The 24,204-nt window shown below is 38.5% G+C and overlaps 1 protein-coding gene and 1 pseudogene across 17 annotated transcripts in view; one reads left to right on the forward strand and one right to left on the reverse strand.

Annotated features, from left to right (window-relative positions):
• Positions 1 to 12,875: 12,875 nt before the first annotated feature.
• The window catches only part of HNRNPC (heterogeneous nuclear ribonucleoprotein C), a 50,986-nt gene continuing 39,657 nt past the window's right edge, over positions 12,876 to 24,204 (reverse strand). For 10 of the 17 annotated variants that reach the window (XM_016199591.2, XM_016199589.2, XM_016199590.2 and 7 more), the window contains 4 exons: positions 14,710 to 14,897; positions 14,095 to 14,208; positions 13,723 to 13,904; positions 12,876 to 13,623 (listed from right to left, as the gene is read on the reverse strand). In XM_016199591.2, coding sequence (XP_016055077.1) covers positions 13,540 to 13,623; positions 13,723 to 13,904; positions 14,095 to 14,208; positions 14,710 to 14,897 — 568 coding nt within the window. In that variant the 3' untranslated portion in view covers positions 12,876 to 13,539. The remainder of the gene's footprint in view (positions 13,624 to 13,722; positions 13,905 to 14,094; positions 14,209 to 14,709; positions 14,898 to 24,204) is intronic. The other 7 variants (XM_016199600.2, XM_016199597.2, XM_016199599.2 and 4 more) reach the window with 5 other exon arrangements.
• LOC148094176 (protein mago nashi homolog pseudogene) lies at positions 16,790 to 17,137 on the forward strand (annotated as a pseudogene).

Here is a 24,204-nt window from a genome sequence, read left to right on the forward strand (position 1 = left end):
TATGGTGCCTGAAAAGTAATATCAAGGGGATCACTTTGTAAAGTAATTGTCTCACCACTATGCTGTACACCTGAAACTAATACAAAGTAATATTGAATGTAAACTGTAATTGAAAAAAATTAAAAAGCCTTATTTATATTCCTATATTCTGAAAATGGCCATGTAGAAACTGAAATTAAAACGCAATACCACTTGCAATTGCTCCTAAAAACTTAGGTGTAAATCTAGAAAAACCTGTACAGAATCTGTATGCTGAAAACTACAAAACATTGCCCTAGGCTGTTTCACTCAGTGGTTAGAGCGTCAGCCCTCAGACTGAAGGGTGCCAGGTTCGATTCCAGCCAAGGGCATGTACCTCGGCTGCAGGCTCGATCCCCGGCCCTGGTCGGGGTGAGTGTCGGAGGCAACCAATCGACGTGGCTCTCCCATATCAATGTTTTTCTCTCTCTCTCTGAAAAGCAATGGAAAAAATATCCTCGGGTAAGGGTTAAAACAAAACTACAAAGCATTGATGAAATAAAGGGTCAAAAATAAATGGAAAGACACTCATGTTCATGGGCTGGAGGATACAACATGGTAAAGATGTCAATTCTTCTCAAATTAATTTATAAATTTGATATGTTTCCCATCATAACTAAAGTGAGATTCTTTCACATATAGACAAGCATACTCTAAAATGTATATGGAAATAAAACTGTAATAAGTTTGAAAAAATAAAAGAATAAAGTGAAAGGAATTATCCTACCCAATTTTAAGACTTTTTATATAGCTACAGCTAACAATAGCATGGTATGGACAGATGGATAAATACATTGATTAATGGAAAAAAATAGAGAACCCAGAAATAGCCCATACAAGTTTGCTCAAATGATTTTTGACAAAAATGCCAAAGCCATTCAGTGGAAGGTTAGTCTTCCCAAAAAATGGTCGTAGAGCAAATTGAACAGCCATAGGTTAAAAAACAACAACAAAAAAAACTCAGTCTAGACCAGAAATCTGATAAAAAAATTAAAGTGAAAATGAAAAAACAGGAGAAAATCATCAGGACCTAGGGCTTGGTGAAAAGTTCTTAGAAATGAAACTAAAAGCATAATCAATCAACTTTTTAACAATGATATATTGGACTTCATCAAATTAAAAAACTTTTGCCCTGCATAAGGCTCTGTTAAGAATAAAATGACTGGGAGAAAACATTTGCAAACCGCCTGACAAAGGACCTGTGTCTAGAATATAGAAAGAACTCTCAAAGTTCAACAATTTAAAAAGAATCCAAGTACAAAAGGGACAAAAGTCATGAACAGACATTTCACCAAAGAGGACACATGGATGACCAACATCATTAGCCATTAGGGAAATGCAAACAAGCAAACAAAACCTGCAAAACAAAAACAAAACAAAAACAAAAAAAACCCCACCACATACACACACACACACACAACAAAACATGACATACCTATTAGAAAAAGTGAAAATAAAAACTAGTGACAATCCCAAATCCTGGCAAGAATGTGGAGAAATGGATTTCTTGTAAATTTTTGGTGGGAGTGTAAAATAATTTCAGCAACTTAGAAACAGTTTGGTAGCTTCTTGTAAAACTAAACATATATGTAATATACTACTCACCAGTCACCACACTCATGGGTGAGCACACCCAGGCCCCACACCCAGAGAAATGAAAAGTTATGCTCACAAAAACGGATACAGAAATATTCATGAAAGCTTTATTTGTTCCCAAACTGGAAACATCCCAAATGTCTTTCAGCAGATAAATGGGTAAACAAACTGGTACATCCACAGCAACAAAAAGGAACAAACACTGATACATGTAACAACTTGAATTCCAGGGCATTGTACTATGCTGTGGGGGTAGAGGAGAGCCCTTCTCAAGAGGTTACATACTGTATGATGCCATTTATAGAACTTCTTGAAATGGTAAAATTATAGTGAAGAGCAGATTAGTGGTTTCCAGGAGTTAGGGACAGCAGTGGGAGGATGGAGAACATGGTGTGACAATAATAGCACAAGGGTTCCTTTGTGGCACTGGAACAGTTCTGTATATTGAAATTATACATGGAGAAAATTGTGTAGGACGACACACACACACACACACACACACACACACACACACACGAACAGGTGGAAGCTAAATAAAGTCTGGAGTTTAATAGTAATGTACCAGTGTTGGTTTCTCAGGGGGGGTTTTGTTTTGCTTTCTTTTTTGTTTCTTAGTTGATTTTAGAGTGAGAGAGGGAGAAAGAGAAAGATCGATTTGTTGTTCCACTTACGTATGCATTCATTGGTTGATTCTTGTGTGTGCCCTGACTGGGGATCAAACCCACAACCCTGGTGTATCCGGACGACACTCTAACCAACTGATCCCCGGCCAGGGCCAGTTTCTCAGTATTGACAAGCGTCCCACGGTAATATTAAAATGTTAACATTAGGGGAAACTGAATGATGGTGATGCAAGGAGCTCTTTCTGCTGTCTTTGCAACTTTACTGTAAATCTAACATTATTCCAACATTTAAAAACTTATTTTTAAAAAAGCAAAGAAGGTTTTTTTTAATGTGACACCACTACCAGAATGGCTAAAATTAAGAGAAAAAAATAGCAGGTAGGCCATGGTGTGGGGTAATACTCTGTATCCCAGTAATTTCACTCTTAGTTGTTTCTTTAAAATATGTTTTTATTGATTTTAGAAAGAGAGGGAGAGAGAGAAGCATCAGTTGGCTGCCTCCCACACGCACCCGGACCAGGGGTCAAGGGCCGGGGATCAGGCCCGCACCCGCGCCTGTGCCCCGCCTGGGAACAGAACCGGGGCCTTACGGTCCACAGAACGCCGCTCAACCAACCGAGCCCCACCAGCCAGGGCGTCGCTCTTAGATTTATAGCTAGCAGAAATAGATACATATATTTAAAAAAAGATGTGCTCCAGAATGTTCATAGCAGCTTTATTCATAATAGTTAAAATTGGGAAGTCCAAATGCCTGTTCACTGAATAACTTGCAGCACATTTATACCCCGTAATACTGTACAACAGTCTGAGTGAGCAAACGACTACATGCAGCGACAAATGTGAGCTGCACAGACACAATGCTGAAACAAAGAAGTCACACACATAAGAACTACATAATATATTATTCCATTTATTTGAAGTTCAAAAGCAGGCCAAAAGAATCTGTGGTGTCAGGACAATAGAGGTGGGTGGCATGTGGTACGGTGGCAGGAAGAGGGCATACATCATGGCACTTGGTAGTGCTGGTGATCTTCCAATTCTTGATCTCTTGTTGTGTGTTCAGTGTGTGAAAGGTTAACAGCTGTACACATGATTTATGTACTTTTCCATATGTAAATTATGCTGCAATAAAATGTTTACCAAAAAGGAAATAAACACAAATGAGATACCATTACACACCCATTAAAAAACCTAAAATTAAAAGGACTGACAATACCAAATGCTGGGAAGGATGTGGAGCAACTTAAAATTTCATTTACAGCTAGTGAAAATATACATTAGTACAGTCACTTTGAGAAAGTGTTTGGCAATATCTATTAAAGCTGAATATACAAATACCCAACAATTCCATCTGGTTATGTAACAGACATGTGTACATATGTGCTCTCAAAAGACATGTACAAGAATGTTCATAGCAGTATTACCCCAAACTGAAAATAATCCAAATGTCTTTCAGTCATGCCAGAGTCTACATGAGATCAGTTACAGCCCAGAATTGCGGGGAAGTTAACCTCCCTGGAGCATCCCCCAGTCAACAGGGAACAGGAGCCAGTAGATAAATATTGTCTCCTGTTCTCCCATCCTTCAGACAATTCTGGGAAGCATCATGTACCTGATCTCAAATAACAAACCCTTATATTGGCTTTTCCTCCTTAACTGTCTCACTTTTCTCACTTCCTCACTCCTGTCCCCTGGAACCATACCCCAAATAAACTACTGTCTCTCTCAGGGGGAGCCCAAACTTCCAACAACAAAATACTATTCCATCTACATATAACTCAAAACAGCCAAAACTTATGATGACAGAAGTCAGAGCATGAGTTACCAGTGGGGTAACGACTGGAGGGAGCCTGAAGGTTTCTGGGTGCTGGTAATGTTTCCTATCCTGAGCAGGATGGTGTTTTAAACTAGCATGTTCACTTTGTAAATCTTCATCAAGCTGTATGCTTGCTTAAAGCATATGCATTTTATTATATGTACACTTTAACTTCAAAAATTAAAGAGTTAAAGCTGCTCACTAAGGGGAGAGTGGGATTTTAAGGGAAATTGGACTTAAAGGTATTGAAAGACAGGGTGAACTGCAATGGGTACATCCATCTTTTTGGATAATGCCTTTTCTCTCTCACCCTTGGTCTCCAACACTGATTATTGAGGGATTTGTTGGAGGCTGACACTGGGAGGACTGTGAAATTACATTACAGTAAAAGCAGGGCCCCTGAAACTCACCTGTAAGAATGCACCCCCTTGAGACAGGCACAAGGCATTACAACACTCCTCCAGATGTGTTTCGAAAGTCAGCTTCTTCAGCCTTGCTTGGTATCCCTGTTGCCTATTTCCAAGACTGCCTCCTCAGGGCTAAACTTCTCCACTTCTTCCTTTCCCTCTCCCATTCGTTCAACATATATTTGTGTTTTAGGCACTATGTTAAGCACTTGGGATATACTGGTGAGCAGTAATAGATGTTGTTCCTGTTTATTGAGTTCTATTCTAGTAAGAAAAACTTATCAAATAATTATACAAATTGATGAGTGTGACTGTAATTAGTGCTACAGAGAAGATTCCTGGTTCTATGATAGCCTATTGACCTACTTAAGAGAGGCAGGGTAGTAGGCTTCCTGGAGGAAGCAACATGAGTTCAACTCTAAGGATGAACAGAAGTTAATCAGGAAATCAAATGGGCAAAGGTGGAGGGGGAGAGAATGGGGAGGAAGAGGGACAAAGAAAAGTCCACTATGGCTGGGACAGGGAAAGTGAAGGAGAATCTATGTTAGAGGCTGGACAGATAGGCAAGGAGAGCCATTTATGGCTGTGTAAATGGTGTCAAAAAGTTCTATCACTATCTTAAGGGCAAGTAAAGCCAGGAGGGTTTTAGGCAGAGAAGAGCCACAATTATATGTGTTTTACAAAGGTCACTATGGCTATTGTGTGAAGTGTCTGGAAAGGGATCACAGCGGATGTGGGTGTACAGGAGGCTACTGCAGTAAGCCAGGAGCAAGGTGATGGTGGCGTGCACTGGGATGGTGGCAGTCAAGATGAAGAGATACAGAACAGTTGAACAGACATTTAGGAGGCACATGAACTTTAACCAGAGCTATAAAATATGGCATGCCATCTTTATTTCTGACCTAAGCAAATATACTCATGTGTTTATATCCGCTAGATACAGGAGAATGCATTTTATTTACCTTGGTTGTTATTTTTGTTTCACTAGCACATTTCTTCTTAGGAAAAGAGGTGTGGCCACATTGCAACTGAATTGTGCCTGGGATATTCTGAAGCTGCTAAGTACAAAATTACTGAAGAACAGAATTGAAAATTGCCATAAAGTTGCAAAAAAGGGGGTGGGACGTGGCTATGAAATCACCAGTAAAGGAAAAAATACCCAAACGGCATTGCAAAGGCAGCAAAATGAAAAACGAGTGTACAGAGGGCAGGCAGGAGGCTGCCGTCTTGGGGAGAGAAGTTAAAACAGGGTTCCTCAGACACACCAAAGCTAGGATGCTTTCCAAGGCCTAGAGATCTAGAAAAAATGAACCAAGTCATTTACATGAAGACTGCAGACACCTTGGCAAAGTGAGGGACTCTGCTTGTGGGGGAGGGCATTAATATTTTGAAGGAAAGATATTCTTACGCTCAAGTGAGTGCTTAAGAGGGCCAGCAAGCATAAACTGCAGGAGTGCTGCCATGTCTGATCCACAGGCTGACGGCCAGGGTATGTGCCCACGTAGTTGTTGGGACCTATATGTATGCCCAGGTAGGAGGGAATGAAAACTCTAACAACAGACCTAGCTGATTTTGCTCAGCAGTTAGAGATTCATCCCTCAGACTGAAGGGCCCAGGGTTCGATTTCAGCCAAGGGCACATACAAACCAATTGATGTCTCTCCCTCCCTCCCTCCCTCCCTCCCTCCCTCCCTCCCTCCCTCCCCACTCTCTTTGCAAAACAATGGAAAAAATATCCTTGGGCGAGGATTTAAAAAAGAAAAACACTAACAGCAAACACCTAGGCCCTCTCCAGAGGCGTTGGGAAACAGTGAGAAACAAGGACACCGCTACTTCCCCCAGGGAAGTAGATTCTACAAAGGGCTGCTTCTCTGTCTGCCCAAGGCAGAGCGCGAGCTGGAAAATCTGAGGGTCATTCCAGGATGGGGAACCTGGCAAGGACAGAGCAGACCACCACAGCATTTTCTGCAGTTCTGTAGTCAGCTGTTCCAATGGCTTCTGGGATGCTGAGAATGACATAGCTGCTGCTACACAACAGCTTTTGTGGGAAGCTCATGTAAAGTTCTGGGAAAGGGCAGGTTTGGCTGGTTCCTAGGGAGAGAAATATTGTGGGTGAGGCTGGGCTGGCAGTTGGCTTTGGCTTTAGCAGACCACCTGGCCCCACCACAAGCCCTTTGATTGAGGTACTTTCCCCCAGTATGGCCAAGAGGGGCCTTTAAGTATCTCATACCCCTCTGGAACAAGTATCCTTTAGAGCAAGGAGAAAAGTAAAAAAAAATGCAGACTTTATGGTCTATAGGAAGATTTTGAAGTCTGGAGGGGAAAAAATAAAGCTGTTAACCAAGAACTAAGCTAGCTGGAACTGGGTGGAAGTTTGAGTCATTGAACAGGTAGATTTTCAGGATATCCCCCTTCCCCCGTTCATTTACATCCCAAATTCACACCAGAAATTTATTATTATGGCTTGTGTGGGTTTGCAAACGTCTCAATCTGTATCATTGAACCCCTTTCACATTGACCCTTTTGGTATAAAAACCAGTCCTTTTTGGGGAATTCTTGCAATTACACTGCCAGTTGTTTCTAACGGGCCATGAAGGCATCAAGGTACAGGGCCAAAGTTGTGTAATCAGAGTATTCTCCTGACAAAGAGGGATTTTTAAATGGTATTTGCAGAGTTTATGTTGTTTCAGATAGAAGAGATGGTTTAAAATAGTTCTGGGTGACCCAGGAAGAACTAAGGAAAATGGGTGAGACTTTTTTCTGAAATTTTGCTACATTTCTAAAGCCCAACCATGTTGCATAAAACAGCATTTCAACTCTTAGCTGGACAACTTTCAATGTGCTTTTGCAGCTGTTAGGTCTATGATCCACTCTAGCGCAGAATGGAGAGAAAAGGGGTGAGAATCTTTTGAAGTTTAAAAAGAGGAGGTGCTGGGATTCTGGAGTCTTACTGCCATTGTCTAGAATTCAGGATGTGGGTTCAAAGACACCACTTCCTAAAGTCCAGAATCTATGGATGTTAAGTCTGATTATAAGTTGAAATGTTGGCTCTACTATGTAGTAACTGTGGGGCTTTTTTTAATCCTTACCCAAGGATTTTTTCCTCCCATTGCTTTTCAGGGGAGAGAAACATCGATGTGAGGGAGACACGTATCAGCTAGTTGCCTCCCATACAGGGATCAAGTCCTTGGCTGGAATCGAACCCGGGACCCTTCAGTCTGCAAGCTGACGCTCTAACCACTGAGCAAAACCAGCTAGGCCAACTATGGGTCTTTAAACAAGGTACTTAATCTCTCTGAAACTCTGAAATATAGGAATTACTACTGCCATACATCTGGAATAGGATTTAGGACTGTGTGACTCAGGATTGTGTGTGAAATGTTAAATGCTTAGCCAGCATCATGCTACAAGCATATAAAATCATAAATGGTAGTATCTGCCTTGAGCTTCAGGCACCTACCTGACAAGATGGGTTCCCACTTAAAATATATTGTATCCTGCAAGAGGCATCACTAAATGAAGGTGTGACTGAAATGGACTAGGTCTGCAGTTGTAGAGGTTCTCGTACTAGGGAAATCTTCAATGTTAGGGTCTAGGTCCTAGAAGTATGCTATTTTCAATGAACTTGGCACGTAAAAGATCTTGGGAACAGTCACACTTGTTCATATAACTTTCAATTAGTAATGTGCCTTCTCTAGCATGCTATCTAATAACATAGTCACATAATACACGTGGCTATTCAAATTTAAAATAAAAATACAACTTTAAATCCAATTCCTCAGTCACACTAGCCACAGGGCTACTGTATTGGACAATGCGTTATGAAACATTTCCATTACTACAGAAAATTCTACTAGACAGTGCAGTAGTTTTAAGAGTGGTGTGGCAATCAAATTAAGAATTTTTGTCTCTCCCTTGACACTATTTTTTCTCACCTTTACCCCTACCCACATGCCTTCTATAGTTTGGCCAGATTTCAATGCAGGTACACTCACTGTGTTAAAGCAGATTTAAGAAAAAAACCCACCACCATACCACCATGCTTTCCTCTCTTATTGCAGGGACTTGTTTCAACCCACTCAATGTATTATGTATTATGTGAGCATTCTTCTACTTTTTTATTAGCAGTCTCCCAGAGACAAGCTCTCTGGAAGTCCTGTCTTATCCTAATCCTTCCCTTCTACCTTTATGACAGAAGGGGCACTTTTTGACTCTTGGTGCATTGGTTCCCCGTCAGTAGCAAATTGAAATTACAGCAACTGAAAAATAATGATGCCCGAGTCCCAGTGACTGAGATTTACTGTCTGGAGCACACAGCTGGGCATCAGGATTTTAAAGCTCCCTTCGTAATTTTAATGTACAACCAAGGCTGAGAAGCGCTCGACAACTAAATGTAAGTACTAAAAACCATTCTAATTACAACTTTTTTAAGTTTGTGAAAGGCATGGAAGTTTATTTTTTGCATGAGCAAATTTGTCAGACCTTTAGAACATCTTACTTCCCTCGGGCTCTATTTCTGCATGACCTTGAAAAATAACCTGGCATGCTCAGGACTGGAACGGAGAGCACCATGCCTTCAACTCCTTCATGTTAACTCCCTTGCTTTTTTGGCACTCACCCCATTATACTATTCCTTCTTTCTTCCTATTACATTTTGTGCTTCAAATTTAAGCAGTGGGGAAGTGTTCCACCCTAGGTCACTAACTTTAAATTTTTTTTTTTTAATGTTTTTGATTTCTGAGAGAGGAAGGGAGAGGGACAGATAGAAACATCAATGAGAATCATTGGCTGGCTGCCTCCTGCACACCCCTTGTGGTGAATTGAGCCCACAACCTGGGCATGTGGTCTGACTAGGAATCAAACCGTAACTTCCTGATCCATGTGGTCGATGCTCAACCACTAAGCCACATTGGCTGGGCACAACAGGACTAACCTCAACACTCTCTTAATGGGTCCTACTTGTAATAATTATAGCTAAAAATCTGTTTTATTAAAGTTACTAATATAACGACATACTGTTTTCAGGCCTTCTCCTTGGTTTACTTCATTTCATTAGGATTTAACAAAAATCCGAACTTGGGGTTTTGAAACACCCCGAATTTAGTCTCCTCTCTAAACATTTGGAATTCTCTCATTGCAGTCAGGTATAAATACATACCCAGACTTTTTTCTATAGTTTAAATGACCAAATTTTTAATTTAAGCCAAACTCTAAACACTAAAACTCCTCCGAAACAGTGCCCCTTAATAGTCAAATGAACGTGATAGTGTAAATGATACCTGTTCTCTGTGAGGTACTTTTCAAGTTATTTAGTAGCCCACTCTGCATATTACATTGTAACAGCATTTGACACAGCTGTGTTGTACTGTTAATTGGTTTCCTCATCAGGGTGCTTTTCCTTTAATACCTCTAAAATTCAACTGAAATGCATTTTCTTGGTCAATGTGATCTGAACTAGGGTCCAGAAATTCAAACCCCATTTGACATTGGTGTAGTTCAGTGATTTTTCAACCAGTGTGCCAAAAGAATAAAACATGCAATACCTGACTACTTAATCAGGGACCCTGACCTATTTTCCCTTAGATTGTCAAATTAAAAAATGACAACAGCCCTGGCCAGTTGGGCTCAGCAGTTAGAGCATTGGACTGCAGATTGATTGAAGGGTCTTGGGTTCGATTCTGGCCAAGGGCACATACCTCAGTTGCAGGCCCAATCCGTGGCCCTGGTCGGGGTACGTGTTTGGGAGGCAACCAACTGACGTGGTCTTCTCTACCGTATCAATGTTTCTCTCTCTCTCCTTCTCTCTGAAAAGCAATGGAAAAAAATATCCTCAGGTGAAGATTAAAAAAAAAGACAACAGCCAACACAATAGCTGTCGTGTGAATGAATAAAAAATCTACCTATTGCCCAGCCACTGTGGCTCAGTGAGTCAACCCATGAACCAGATCCCAGTTTGATTCCTGGTCAGGGCACAGGGCCCAGTTACAGGCTCAATTCCCAGTAGGGGGCATGCAGAAGGCAGCCGATCAATGATTCTCTCATCATGATGTTTCTTTTCTCTCTCTACCTCTCCTTCTCTTTATGAAATAAAAACACATATTTTTTTAAAAGTATACCTATATTTTTGTCAGATCAGCAAAAATACACTTTTTGGTGTGTCGCAGAATTTTAGTAATTAGTTTATGTGTGCCAAGATGAAAAAGGTTGAAAATTGCTGGTGTAGTTTAATTTTTATCATATTTTAAATAGAATGGTCAAGTGTCAGTAGGAATGTTTATGTGGTTAAGTCCTTCATTTCCCCAGGCCACAGTCAATAATGATGCTTCCTGGCTCTCTCCTGCAAATCAGTGTATCACGGGCTGACCATACATTCTCAGAACAAAGTACATCTTTCAACCAAGCTCATTAAATATACAGCTATTTCCTATTCCCCAAGTATTTCCATAACATTACCTGATCACCAGAGTTCTTAGAAAGTCTAGTTTGTCATCTGTGGTTTTACTTTCCCTGTCATACCCCTGGGTTTTGCTGCTAAATTGTCTAACAGATTCCTCTGACATTTTATGGTTACTGTATATGGCTCAAATGATGGCTAATTTTCTTCTATTACATTCTCAATCCTCATTTGATTCCAGTTTACTCCTTTCCAATTTACCATAACCTTGTTGCTCCCGCTTGCACTATTTTTTTCTGTTACACCTAGTTTCCTCTGTAGGAGGTTTCAGAACCCACACTGACTGGCACTAATCTTACTATTTCTGCAGGCTTCAGATGTTGGGGTAACATCTGAACTGAAATCTACTGGGAATCTTCTTTTTGACTATGAAGACATTTAATTCACAGTAGCCTGAGATTTAGAGTGTAAAATGATTCTTCCCCATCAAAACAACCTAGACACATTTTGGTATTGTATCAATAACTGTGTGTGTGTAGATTTCTAAAAGTAAATGATCATTTCTCTAGCTATTAAAAAAGAACATTTCCTGTTTCTTTCAATATTTGGTTTCAGAAGGAATTAGAAATAGATGCTACAAAAATTTTAAAAAAAAAAAAAAAATAGATGCTTTAGCCCTAGCCAGTGTGGCTCAGTTAGCTGGGCAACATCCCATTCAATGGGGGATTGTAGGTTTGATCCCTCGTAGGGGGTGTGCAGGAGGCAGCCCACCAACGTTACACTCACATCGATGTTTCCCTCTCCCTTCCTGTCTAAAAATCAATAAAAAAAATATTTTTTAAAAAATAGACACTTTCAAGCCTAGACGAATTAGTCTGGTATCTTTTAAATACCCATGGCTAACATTATAATCTTAAACAGGTATTAGCATTTTAGAACTTTGACCCATTCTAAGCATCCAGTTTAGTCACATTAGTCATAATTATGTGCCAAAAGTGAGTTTGTAAAGCATATGAAATCACACATGACTAGAAAACAAGGTAGGTAGAAGTATTTTTGACCACGTAACACAAAATCTACTTTTATACTGTGGATATCAGATCCAAGGCCACTCACTCCATAGTTTAGCCTCTTTCTATTCTGCTTTGTCACCTGTTATATAAAATGACTTATGAGATCCTTATAAATAGGACATGACTTCTGCCCATGACTTTTCCTGCAAGCTATAAAACAGCTTGTCAGGGAGTCCAATGTTTACATGGGTAATAGTCCAAACTAACCATGTTTTTGTCCTGCTCTGCTAGGAAAACTGAAATATAAAAACATTCATATATTCAATCTTTCAGGACCAGCAAGCATCACAAATCTGGAAGCTGTGTAATAAATCCCCCTGAGAAGTCTGGGTGTTAATGAGTACCATAAGCCTAAAAATCACTGCAAGTAATGGCGGGGGGGGGGCCTAAAAAATTAGTTCGATTAAACTGAACTATTTGAAAGACAAACGTATAACTGTATGTTCTCAGTTACCTGGGAAAGAGTTTTTTATTTTCAGTAACAGTGAGGCAAAGACTCATAATCCAGAAGATAACTGGGGCTATAAATAGCAATTAAAAGGGCAAAACGGAAAAAAATAAGTTTCATTCTCGTTATTTCAATTTCCCTAAAATCCTGACATGTTTGAGCCTCTTCTATTTAAGGATGAAACAATTTAGCAAACAACAAAAATCTCAAAAAGGGCACCATCTGCACAAGCATTGATGAAAAAGCTTAGTGTATTTCTCAATTTTTTTTTCATTAGGATATAAAAGCAATTTTGCAAGACTCTTCATTCCACAAAGTTACTTGCCTCCTTAATGCAACACCCACCCCAATGAAATATAATTTGAGTAGTGTGTGTTATGCATAATGATTACGACTCAAAGAAAAATATATTTAGTATAATCTAGGGGTTTTGTGGAAGCCGCTGTAAAACAAAGACTTTGAAATAAACAAATATAAAATACAAAAATAAAAAAACCAGGGTTTTTTTCCTCCAAATTCCTGGTTTAATAAGGATGTGTTTATTTTGAGAAAAAAGGGTCCCAAACATCAGGCTGTTCACAAAAATAACCCACAGTATCGACTTTAGAAAACAAATCTTAAGATTATTACACTAATTATTTTCCTAGAAGATGCATTTGACATGCCAACTCTCATTCACAAAAATACATTGTCACATTTGTGTTGAACAGCCCCACATGGCATTCTTATGTAGGGTATAACACACATACCTCTAACTCAAAACTGCTCTCAAGTGCTACTCAACTAATGAGATTGCCTTTGCAGTTAGGGAAGCAACTACTGAACTTATATGAATGAAAAGAACTGTACTCCCTGCATAACAAGAGATTATTTTGGAGACAGTTGATAAAAACCATACATCCTTTTTATTGTTAAGTCATAAAGAGGTATCAAAATTAAAAGCAAAAATTACAGGGTAAGACTTAACTACTAGGAGCGTCAAAGGAAGTGAAAATGGGACTAGGCGCAGGGCAATATGAATTAATGAACATGGGAGGGACAAGATGGGGAGAACAGTGAGCATGTGCTGAAGATACTAGGGAGAGGATCTGGTGAAAATTTTGATCTTAGACAAGCGCCTAGGTAAAGAAATAATGGGACAAGATTTCTAAACCCCACTATGTGTTTAAGAGTCATCCTCGCCATTGGCGCTGTCTCTGTCATCCTCTCCTTCCTCAGCCTCTTTTTCATCATCCTTGATCAACTCCAGCTGCGAGAAACAGACACAAACAGGATGGAGTTAGAGGCACTCCATGTGTCCCTGATCCCCCCTCCACCACCTCTTTCTTTCCTTTCCCGTGGTTTTCACCTGGTCATCCCCCCGATCTTCATTATCATCATCATCCAGTAGGTCCCCCTCCTCAGCAGAGTCATCTGCACCCCCCTCAGACTCCATCTTCACATTAGTCTCATCTTTCTTCAGGGAGCTGGTGGTCTGCTCCTCTTCGGACTTATCATTCTTCATCTCTACTGGGGATGAGAAAGACAAGTCTGTCTAGGGTCAACTAATGTCCACAGGATGTAGAAAATTCCCACTAATAATTAACTGCAGCATAAGTCTATATCCTCCCACAAATGTCCTTCCCAACGCAAACACACCTACTTTCATATTCAATTGCTATATATCCCACTATTCCAACATATACATTTCAACCACCCAAAGAGCAGCAATATCATTTACCTGCTTGTTTGCTCTGTTCCTTTTCAATTTTTTCCAGGCTTTCCAGTAGAGAATCCACTTTTTGTTTTATCTGGGTCAATTCCTTTTTAATGGCCTGAAGGTCATCTCCTTTCACTTTTAATATAAACAAAACCTTAGATGAGAATCAAATATACTAGAAGCTACAAGTTATCAAAAACATTCCAACTATACTATACACCAGTTGCCAACAGATCCCTGGGGAGAAATGGCATCAGTATCAACTCGTCTCGTAACGGGGACCTTCAATCTTTTAGTTGGTAAAGGAAAACTGAATCTAATGTGCTTACTCTATTTACCAGTAGCATTTTGACTTTTGTAGGCCTGCTAAAGAACTCAATTCTTTTTTAAAGCATTTTCTCTGTACAGTTTTACTGACTTATGTATTTCATAAATTTAACAAGTGATTCAATTCCCTAAAGTCTTCAATTAACCAGAGTCTTAAGGATAGAAGACAGTCTACAGTTGGTCCCTTAATCACTATCTTCTCTTTTATTTTGATAACGCAAAGGCATTTATAAAATAACTGAACATTATTAACAACATTAATTTCCCTATTTCAACACACAAAAAATATCACAAAGCTGTAATACATACACTTTCCAGACTTGGAAGAAGATCCTCGCTGTCCACTCTTAGAATTGAAGCCACTTTTGCCCCTTCGTGATGTATTTCCGGATACACGTTGGCGTTTCGAGGGCACTACAGCCCGAGCAATAGGAGGAGGAGGAGGAACACGTGCTGGATAACTGTACATCCTATTGAATAAGAGGAAAAGAGAATTCCTTCACAACTAAATTAAGTCAGCAAGATCCAAGCAACACTGACCTTATAAAATAATAAATTAATGTCCACTGTCTCTAAATCATTTCTTTTTTGCTAACTTCAGGCTAGTAAAATTTTCCTTCTTTGATATTTTTAATACTTCAACTACTTTTCTTCAAGAAAATACTACAGATATACAAATACATCAAGTTATGTGGTTGATTGGCCTTAAGTACTAGACATAAAAGGTTCCTTTGTACTGCGGGTATGGTAGTATTAATAAAACTTTTTTTTTTTTTTTTTTTTTACAGTGAATCGTCTTTATCCTGACCTTATTCTTTTCATATGCATGCTACAATAAATAATTCATATACACCAAAGAAAGTATTCACAAAAAAGGGCTTCAATTAACTGAGTCTGCAAACAGAGGTATTTATTGTTCATTAAATTCCTGATCTTTGTACTCACATGTGCATATAAAATTACCACTGCTAGTTAGTGATTACTAGGTTGAACCATATAAACTTCCCAGTATTAACCATTTTTGGTCTACAAAAAAACCCCACAGCCATTTCATGTGTGTTAGCTCGGTATAAAATACCATTACCAATTCTACAACATTTAAGCATAAGCTTCACTCAAGAGCTCCAAAGGAGCGAAGAATATTGTCCATATTGTTCATTATTCACTAGTGTCTAAAACCATTATCCAGCACACATTTAGTTCTCAAAAAGCAATGGTTACTAAACTGCTGCTTCCATTGATAAGTATCCCAGTGATTGTAAAGATACATCAAAGTGACGGCTTGGTATATCTGGTAAAGAGAAAATTCAAAATACAACCAAAAACTTCTTACACGTATACCAGTTCTAGAAAGTCTCTACATTCCATGTTATTTTTGCAAAAGCCTGTGGCAGCACAAGAAGGTAAGACACACCAGTATGAGGGGAAATCTAACTCCAGTTCTTTACCTTTCTAGCAACTAACTTAACTCCAAGGCCCAAGCCTTCTATAAAAAACAATCCACCAACTGCTGTTCTACCTAACTTCAAAAAGTTTTAAAGGAACACATACGATGCATTCAATGGCTTTTGAATTTTATAGATTATATATGTGATATTGAATCTCCCTTATATATTTTATTAATGGCTAGTCTTCTCTGAATTTATAACATAGTTCCCAATCCTCCTGGTAGTGAAAACACTAATTTTACAGGCAGAGAATCATAGGTAATTCTCTCTTCCGCTCAACCCAATCAAAAATGTTTCCTTCCTATTTTAACAAGGTCATATTTTAGTTTTTCCTAGGAGTGGTTGTGACAGGACTGACTTGCTGATAATCTTCATGTAAGCAGTTTTTAAGCACTGACCAACCCAAAACTTTCCCACTAAAAAACAGTAATAAGTGATTTACCATGTGCCAAAGAAATCAATGACACGTTAAGTTAGTGAAACCTTCATATTAAGTCATTTTAAGCTCCAATAAGGAACAATTTTAGGTTTGAGCCCCAGGGAATAAGAAATTTTATAATTCAAAAGCAAGAAGGCCTTGACACTTCTACAATGATTTCTTCTCAGTAGACAATTATTAACTGAGCTGTTAATTTATTTGCTGGTTTCAATCCATTTATGGGAATTAATATGAACAAATTATCACTACTGTCTTACAGAGCTTTTCCTCTTTTGGACCAAAATTTTACTAAGTATAATGATTCAGAAACTAAAATATCGGTGCTCAGAAACTACTCTCCAACTGTTGGGTGCATACAGCCTGGTATGTGTTGTTGCTATTAAAGTTCAGTCTCCGAGGTCTTTTGCAAGCCATGGAGAATGACTTTTATCTGCGTTACTATGTGGGTCACAAGGGCAACTCCGTCCACAAATTCCTGGAATCTGAGTTACGACTAGATGGGAAATTGAGATATGCCAACAACAGCAACTACTAAAATGATGTCATGATCAGAAAAGAGGCTTATGTACATAAAAGTGTGATGAAGGAACTGAAGAGAATAATTGATGACAGTGAAATTACCAAAAAGGATGATGCTTTGTGGCCTCCTCCTGACCCAGTGGGCCGGCAGGAGCTTGAAATCCTCATTGGAGATGAACACATTTCTTTCACATCAAAAATTGGTTCCCTTATTGATGTCAATCAATCCAAAGACCCAGAAGGCTTATCAGTATTTTATTATCTTGTCCAGGACCTGAAGTGTTTGGTCTTCAGTCTTATTGGATTACACTTCAAGATTAAACCAGTCTAGATTTAATATTGGTGTGGACACAAATAGGGGTGGGAGTCGCTGTTTTTAATTACCATTATCAGGAAATTTTTGTGTCTATCAGGCCAATTTTTTTTTTATAAACTGTAAATGATTGTCTTCAATAAATACATAACAAAATACAGTTATTATTTTTAAAAAAGAAACTACTCTCCTTTGTATGACACTTTAAAAACAATTTGTAGCCTGGCTGGTGTGGCTCTACTGGTTGAGCATCCTCCCATGCACCAGGAGGTTGCAGGATTGATTTCCAGTCAGGGCACATAACCAGGTTTTGGGCTCCTTCCCAGTAGGGGGAGTGCAGGAGGCAGCTGATCAATGTTTCTCTCCCTCTCTCTCTTTGAAATCAATAAAAACATTTTTTCCCCCCAGAGGTAAATAACACTTATTTAGTTATCTGTATCTTGGGCATGAAACAATGCATGCCCCAGTCCTGTTAGATTTGGAGATCTAACCTACCTCTCAACCCACTCACTCTCACTGGTACCAGTCTCCAAGCCAATGATCTAGCCGTCATTCCAGGATCCCTACACTTCATGAGACTGGAATTTCCTTTTGAAGGATACTAGTTCACCCAATCCAGGTAAACGGCCATAATAAAAATGAGGCACAAGATGCAATTTTGAATCTGTGAAATGACCTAATGAACACAAACGGGAGTCAAACGCTCTACTTCTTGAAAAAATATATATTTAAAAAAAATCAATCAGTACCTGGCCGGGCATGGGTCAGCGGTTGAGCACTGACCTAGGATCCAGGAGACTGTGGTTCCCCAGTCAGGGCACATGCCTGGGTTGCAGACTCAGTCCCTAGTCGGGGGCATGCAGGAGGCAGCCAATCAGTGATGACTCACTCTCTCATCACTGATGATTCTCTCATCACTGATGTTTCTCTCATCACTGATCTATCTATCTCTATCTCTCTCTCTCTCCCCCCCTTCCTCTCTCTGAAATCAGTAAAAAAAATTAAAACAAAAAACAAAAACCTATATTATCCTCAGTACATTTATTTAATGTACCAAAGATGTTTATTGTATTAAAAAATTTGGGCCTGGCCGGGCGTGGCTCAGTGGTTGAGCATTGACCCAGGATCTAGGTGATTGGGGTTTGATTCCCAGTCAGGGCACATGCCCAGGTTGCAGGATCAATCCCCAGTCGGGGGCGTGCAGGAGGCAGCCAATCAATGACTCTCTCATCATTGATGTTTCTATCTTCCTATCCCTCTCCTTTCCCCTCTATGAAATCAATAAAGGTATATTAAAAAACCAAAATTTTTTTGAGAAATTAAAAACTATTTTAGGTATATTAATTATCAAGTAGGTAAATTCAGGAAACCAACTAGTTGTCAGATATTGTTGCCGACAAAAATAAAAGCCACAACATGAAATAATTTATTGGCAAGAGCAGTCTAGTAAGGTGATTTTCCTCCCTGTACAATACTGATTTTTCAAATTTAGTTTACATATGCATTTTAATTTTATTCCTGCTTGCCTTTGATTTTCTCAGAAAAGAGACTGATTTTACAGGCTACTATATTTGGACTTTAGAATGTCTGAGAATCCCTGCAACTGTATGCTAAAATTATGTGAATGTACCCATTCATAAAAGTAAAAACCACTGATCCGGAAATAAAAGGAATATGCCACTCTATTTGAGCTAATCGGGACCAAATCTAGAAAGAACACTATGTGCTTACTTTTGAGAAACATGCTTTATATTTATCAAGGTACAGAGAAAAATGTGTACAAATCCAAAGTAAGATTCCAAAGATGACTTTAAGAAAGTGAAGATAAACAAGATTCCAATGAATAAAATATAAGTAAAATGTAATCCCTAGAATACATACAGAGAGAACCATGGGAAACAATGTGACACAACTGAAAAAATTAATGAATTTAAGAGCCAAAAGAGCAGGTTTTTCCAACCAGTTTCACTAATTAACAGTTAAATAAAACCCCAATTGATGAGATTCCTGCCTCAAACTCTGTAGCCACCACGACTATATATATAGACAGACACTAGCTCACGAAAAATTCACTTAAAGATTTTAAGTTAAACAAAAGAACTGAGTGAAGATCTGCTACTAAAACTGTTTTTATAAGTTTAGTGTGCTACAACCCGTGACAACCTACATCAATGACAGGCTTCCGAACATATCATTCAGAGCAAACCTTCAGACAACACCTTTTTCGTAACATTATTCTGTATAATTTTGTAGAAAAGGGCTTTCAAATTTTATTTACCTATCTTTGGCCTTGTGTGGACTGAATCTAGGCAGTTATATTGCATGAGCAGAATACTAGCTAATGATATTCATAAACCAGTATGATACACAGGATCATTACATATACAGGGACGCCCTAACTATTAAAAGGGAGCATTTAAGACTTTCCTCCCCACCACATGTTGTCAGTTTGGCTCAAACACTTATAAAAAACAAAAATTACAATTTTGTAACTAAAGAATAAAAATGGAAACTGAGGTTACTACTGCTTCTGTAGGTTTAAGAGTCTTACCCAAAGAAAAATGATCAAGGTTCAGGAATACTATATGCATTTCTTGAAGAGTAGGAATCAACAGTCCCCGCAGACGCAGAACAAATGGTGCCAATCTACAATTAGTTCTGCAATCTTCTTTCAGATAGAATTGTTGATATTAGTACTGAGGGGTATTTTTTGCAAATTCAAAGTCATATTTGGTTGAAAATTACCCCAATGATTTAATTACAACAGCTTTTTGTGAAAGGGAAAAAAATTTAAGCGTGTACTTATTTTAAGGTGCATGCAATTTTGAAAAATAAAAAGCTGCATGCACCTTTAAGAAAATGTAGTGGTTTGTCTTGATGGATTCATTGGGAAGCTATATTAACATGAAATAGATGTTTCATAGAAAGATAATTTGAAAATTCAGCTGAAAAACTTTCTATACATAAATAATCTCTGGGTGATAATATGCAGGTTATTTTGAGTACCAGATCAATCCTTTTAGAAACAAGACTGGATCCAAGACTATGTTAAGAAACAGCGTGGTCCAATTTTTATTTTTTAAAAAAGCTGAAATTATAAAATGGTATTTTTGAAGAATATTGTTTACAGACCGTATGTTAAGAACGTGTAAGTTCACTCATTCCTATATTCCCATTTTATCAAGCCATCAGAAGACTATAGCACTTCTCTCATTTCATTTACAATAAAATTTCTTTTACAGAGCTGAGAATATAGGTTTGTGGTTACCAAGGGATAGAGGGTGAAGTTGACTAGAACAAAAGTGTGACAACAACATGAATTTTGGGGATATATAAAACTACCTGTATCTTAACTGTACCAGTAGGTACATGGCCATGCACATCAAAGCTGTGTACACTGAAAGCATGTATCTTATTGTATGGTACATAACAAAGTCTCCTATGCTATCTCCAACTTCTTTCTATTCTCTTCTCTTGAATCTGATTGTAATGTTTATGCAGCCCCCATTACCAAAACCTACCCTTGTCAAAGTCACCAATGCCTTCCACATTGCTAAATCAAACAAACATTTCTAAATCTTCCTATTCTATCAACCACATTTGTCAGTTAATTCCTCTACACTTCTGACACATATGCACGCAGCTTCCAGAACACTTCATGCCTCTGTTTTCTCCAACTTTTCTCTCTGTGGCATTCTCAGTCATCTCTGCTCATTCCTCAACTCCCTGGCCTTTAAAGTTGCCATGTTCCAGGGATCTCTCTTTTCCACCTGCACTCATCTAGTAACGTATTTTTTGATATATAAGCAGAAACAACTACCTGCTTAACATCTCTCAAAAATGTCTAATAAGGAGCTTAAATTAACATGTCCGTAAGTAATTCACTTCTCACCCTAGTCATTTCAATGTTCTTCCCTCATCGGTGTTCGTACATTCCAAGTCTCTAGCTTTTCAGGCCAAAACTTTGGTGATATCTTTGATTCCTTTCTTAGCCCTCCTAATGATCTTTAAGCAACTCTATCTACATTAACATCAAAATTCAACCACTTCTCACCACTCCAATTGTTTCTCCCCCAAATGATTGTTTGCCTAGATAATTTCACTGGCCACCCATTCTCAGAGTAATCTTGTTAAAATACAAACAGGAGCCTCACTCCTATGCTCAGTACTCTCCAAGAGCTTCCCATCTTATTCAGAGTAAAAGCTAAAGATATGCAATACCTTAACATGCTCTATATGATGTGTCCAACCCATCCATTTTCTCTTAGGCCGTTTATTTTTCCACTATAATACCCCTGGTGCACACAACACTGCCTCATAGTAACATCGTAACAAATATTTTGAGAAAATAAGTGATTTCCTAAACTGGCTTCTAGAAAAGAATTAATCACAAATCACATTATCAACCACATGTAACAAACCCAACCAACCTATCCTTACAGGTGTAAAGGGATGAGGACTGGTCTCCCTTTTATCTAGTATAGGGACTAAATAGGAGCTTTACCCTAAGAAAAATCAGAAAAAAATAAGTTAAATAAATAATCCACACAAAACTGAATCTGTTTTCAGGCAATTTATTACAAAATTAAAAACAGACCATGTGCCTATAATGGATGTGATTTGAGACTATCATGTCATGCTTGTTGTGAGGAAATCACAAACACATATTTCCATAGGTGAGTTTCTCCTGCTACTGTATTTTTGTAGCATAATAATTTGTTCCCCTTGCCCTGGTTGGGTGGCTCAGTTGGTTGGAGCATCGTCCCACACATCAAAAAGGTTCTGGGTTCAATTCCCGGTCAGGGCCCATGCAGGGGGCAGGCGAGCAATGTTTCCCACATCGATGTCTCTCTCTCTCTCTCAAACCAATGAACATATATCCTTGGGTGAGGATAGAAAACTATGTCATTAAAAAAAAATAATCTGTGCCCCTTATTAAACTCCTTTAATCTCACCGTAATAATACACTGATCACTGTTAGAACAAGTCAAATTCTCTTCAGTAGGTTTTATTTCTTGATCTTGGACTATTAAACTACCAACCACATTTGTCAATTCATCCCTCTACTCTTTTTACACATATGCCCACTTATTGTAAGTGTGATCTTAAGCCATTTGTCAAAAATGTACCTTCTCTTTCCCTAAAAAATTACTTTAGGCCCAGTCAGTGTGGCTCAGTGTTTGATTATCAACCCATGAACCAGGTCACGGTTCAATTCCCAGTCAGTGCACGTGCCCAGGTTGCAGACTAGATTCCCAGTAGGGGGTGTGCAGGAGGCAGCAGATTGATGATTCTCATCACTGATGTTTCTATCTCTCTCTACCTCTCCCTTCCTCTCTCTGAAATCAATAAAAACATATTTTAAAAATAATAAAATAACAGTTTCCTGGATACTCTTAATATTCGTCAGCTTAGTTCCAAAACTGCCATCTGGGTTCTCTAATTTCTTGCCAAAGAGCAGTCTGTAGTCATTACAATTCTCATGCTGAACATTATTAAAAATTCATTCAACCCAGTAAAACTAACTTTGCACCATAGACTGTATTGTAGAACTGAGTGGTCATTAGCCACATGTGGCTAAATTAAATTGAAAATTCAGTTCTTCAGGCACAATAGCCACATTTCAAGTGCTAAACACAGCAAAATGTCGATAATGTCTACCATACCAACAGTACAGACATAAGCTATTTACATCATCACAGAAAGTTCTATTGAACAGCAGTGTTCTAGTTTGTTGCTTCCACAGACACCTATCTACTGCCTCTATTTAATTTCCAAAAACAGCCTAGAAGACTATTTTTTTCAGTCTGTAATAAAACCATAATCCTTACAAACTGGCTCAACGTACTTAGTATAAACTGAGTTACACATCTCGTAGGATCCGAAGTAAAATGGCGAAACTTTTATATAAAAAACAGTTAACAGACTTTAAAACTGTCAATCAGCCCGGCCAGGTGTGGCTCAGCGGTTGAGCGTCGACCTGGGATCCAGGCGATCGGGGTTCGATTCCCGGTCAGGGCACATGCCCAGGTTGCGGGCTCAACCAATGACTCTCATCATTGATGTTTCTATCTCTCTCTCTCCCTCTCCTTTCCTCTCTGAAATCAATAAAGATATATTTTAAAATATATAAAAAAATTAAAAAAAATAAAACTGTCAATCAGATATAGTATCCAAAAAGTTATATCCAGAATATATAAAGAAGCCTTACAACTCAAGGATAACAAAAACCCCATAAGAATGGGCAAAAATACCTGAATACATTTCTCCAAAGATAAACAAATAGCCAATAAGCACATGTATGGTCAATATCAAGTTTTTAAGAAAACACAAATCAAAACCACAACAGCATACTAATCCTCAAACTAGAATGGCTTAAACAAATAAAAAAATAAAACAAGCGTCGGCAATGAAGAAACTGGAACCCTCACACATGGTACAACTGCAGTGGAAGACAGTATAGCAGTTCCTCAGGTTAAACACAGAATTATCCTAAGACCCAGCAATTCTACTCCTAGATATATACCTCAGAAGAAATGGAAACATATGCCCATACAGAAAGTGCATACAAATGTTCATAGCAGCATTATGCAAAATATGGAAATGTTTCAAGTGTCCATGGACTAATGAATGAACAAAATGTGGTATTATCCAATCTATAGAAAATTCAGCAATATGAATAAGAATACATGGTACAATATAGCTGAACCATGAAATAGTATTCTAAGCGGAAGAATTCAGTCTCAAAAGACACACTGTGTGATTCTACTGATAGTAAATGTCCAATAGGCAAATCTATAGATGGGGGATTTGTGGTTGCTGGGCCTAGGGAAAGAAGATAAGTGAATGATTGCTAGTAAGGTGTTTATTATTGGGATGATAGATGTTCTAAAATTAGAGCATGGTCATGACTGCACAACCCTGACTATACTAAACTGAATTGTATACTTTAAAATAAATTTTATACCATCTCCCTCTCCCTGATATCAATAAAAATACATTTAAAACAAAATCAATTTTATAGTATGTGAATTGTATCTCAACAAAGTAAGTTAAAAACATGGGAACCCAGCTGGGCATGGCTC

This window comes from Miniopterus natalensis, chromosome 1 (genome assembly GCF_054644295.1).
Source record: "Miniopterus natalensis isolate mMinNat1 chromosome 1, mMinNat1.hap1, whole genome shotgun sequence".
Lineage (NCBI taxonomy): Eukaryota > Metazoa > Chordata > Mammalia > Chiroptera > Miniopteridae > Miniopterus > Miniopterus natalensis.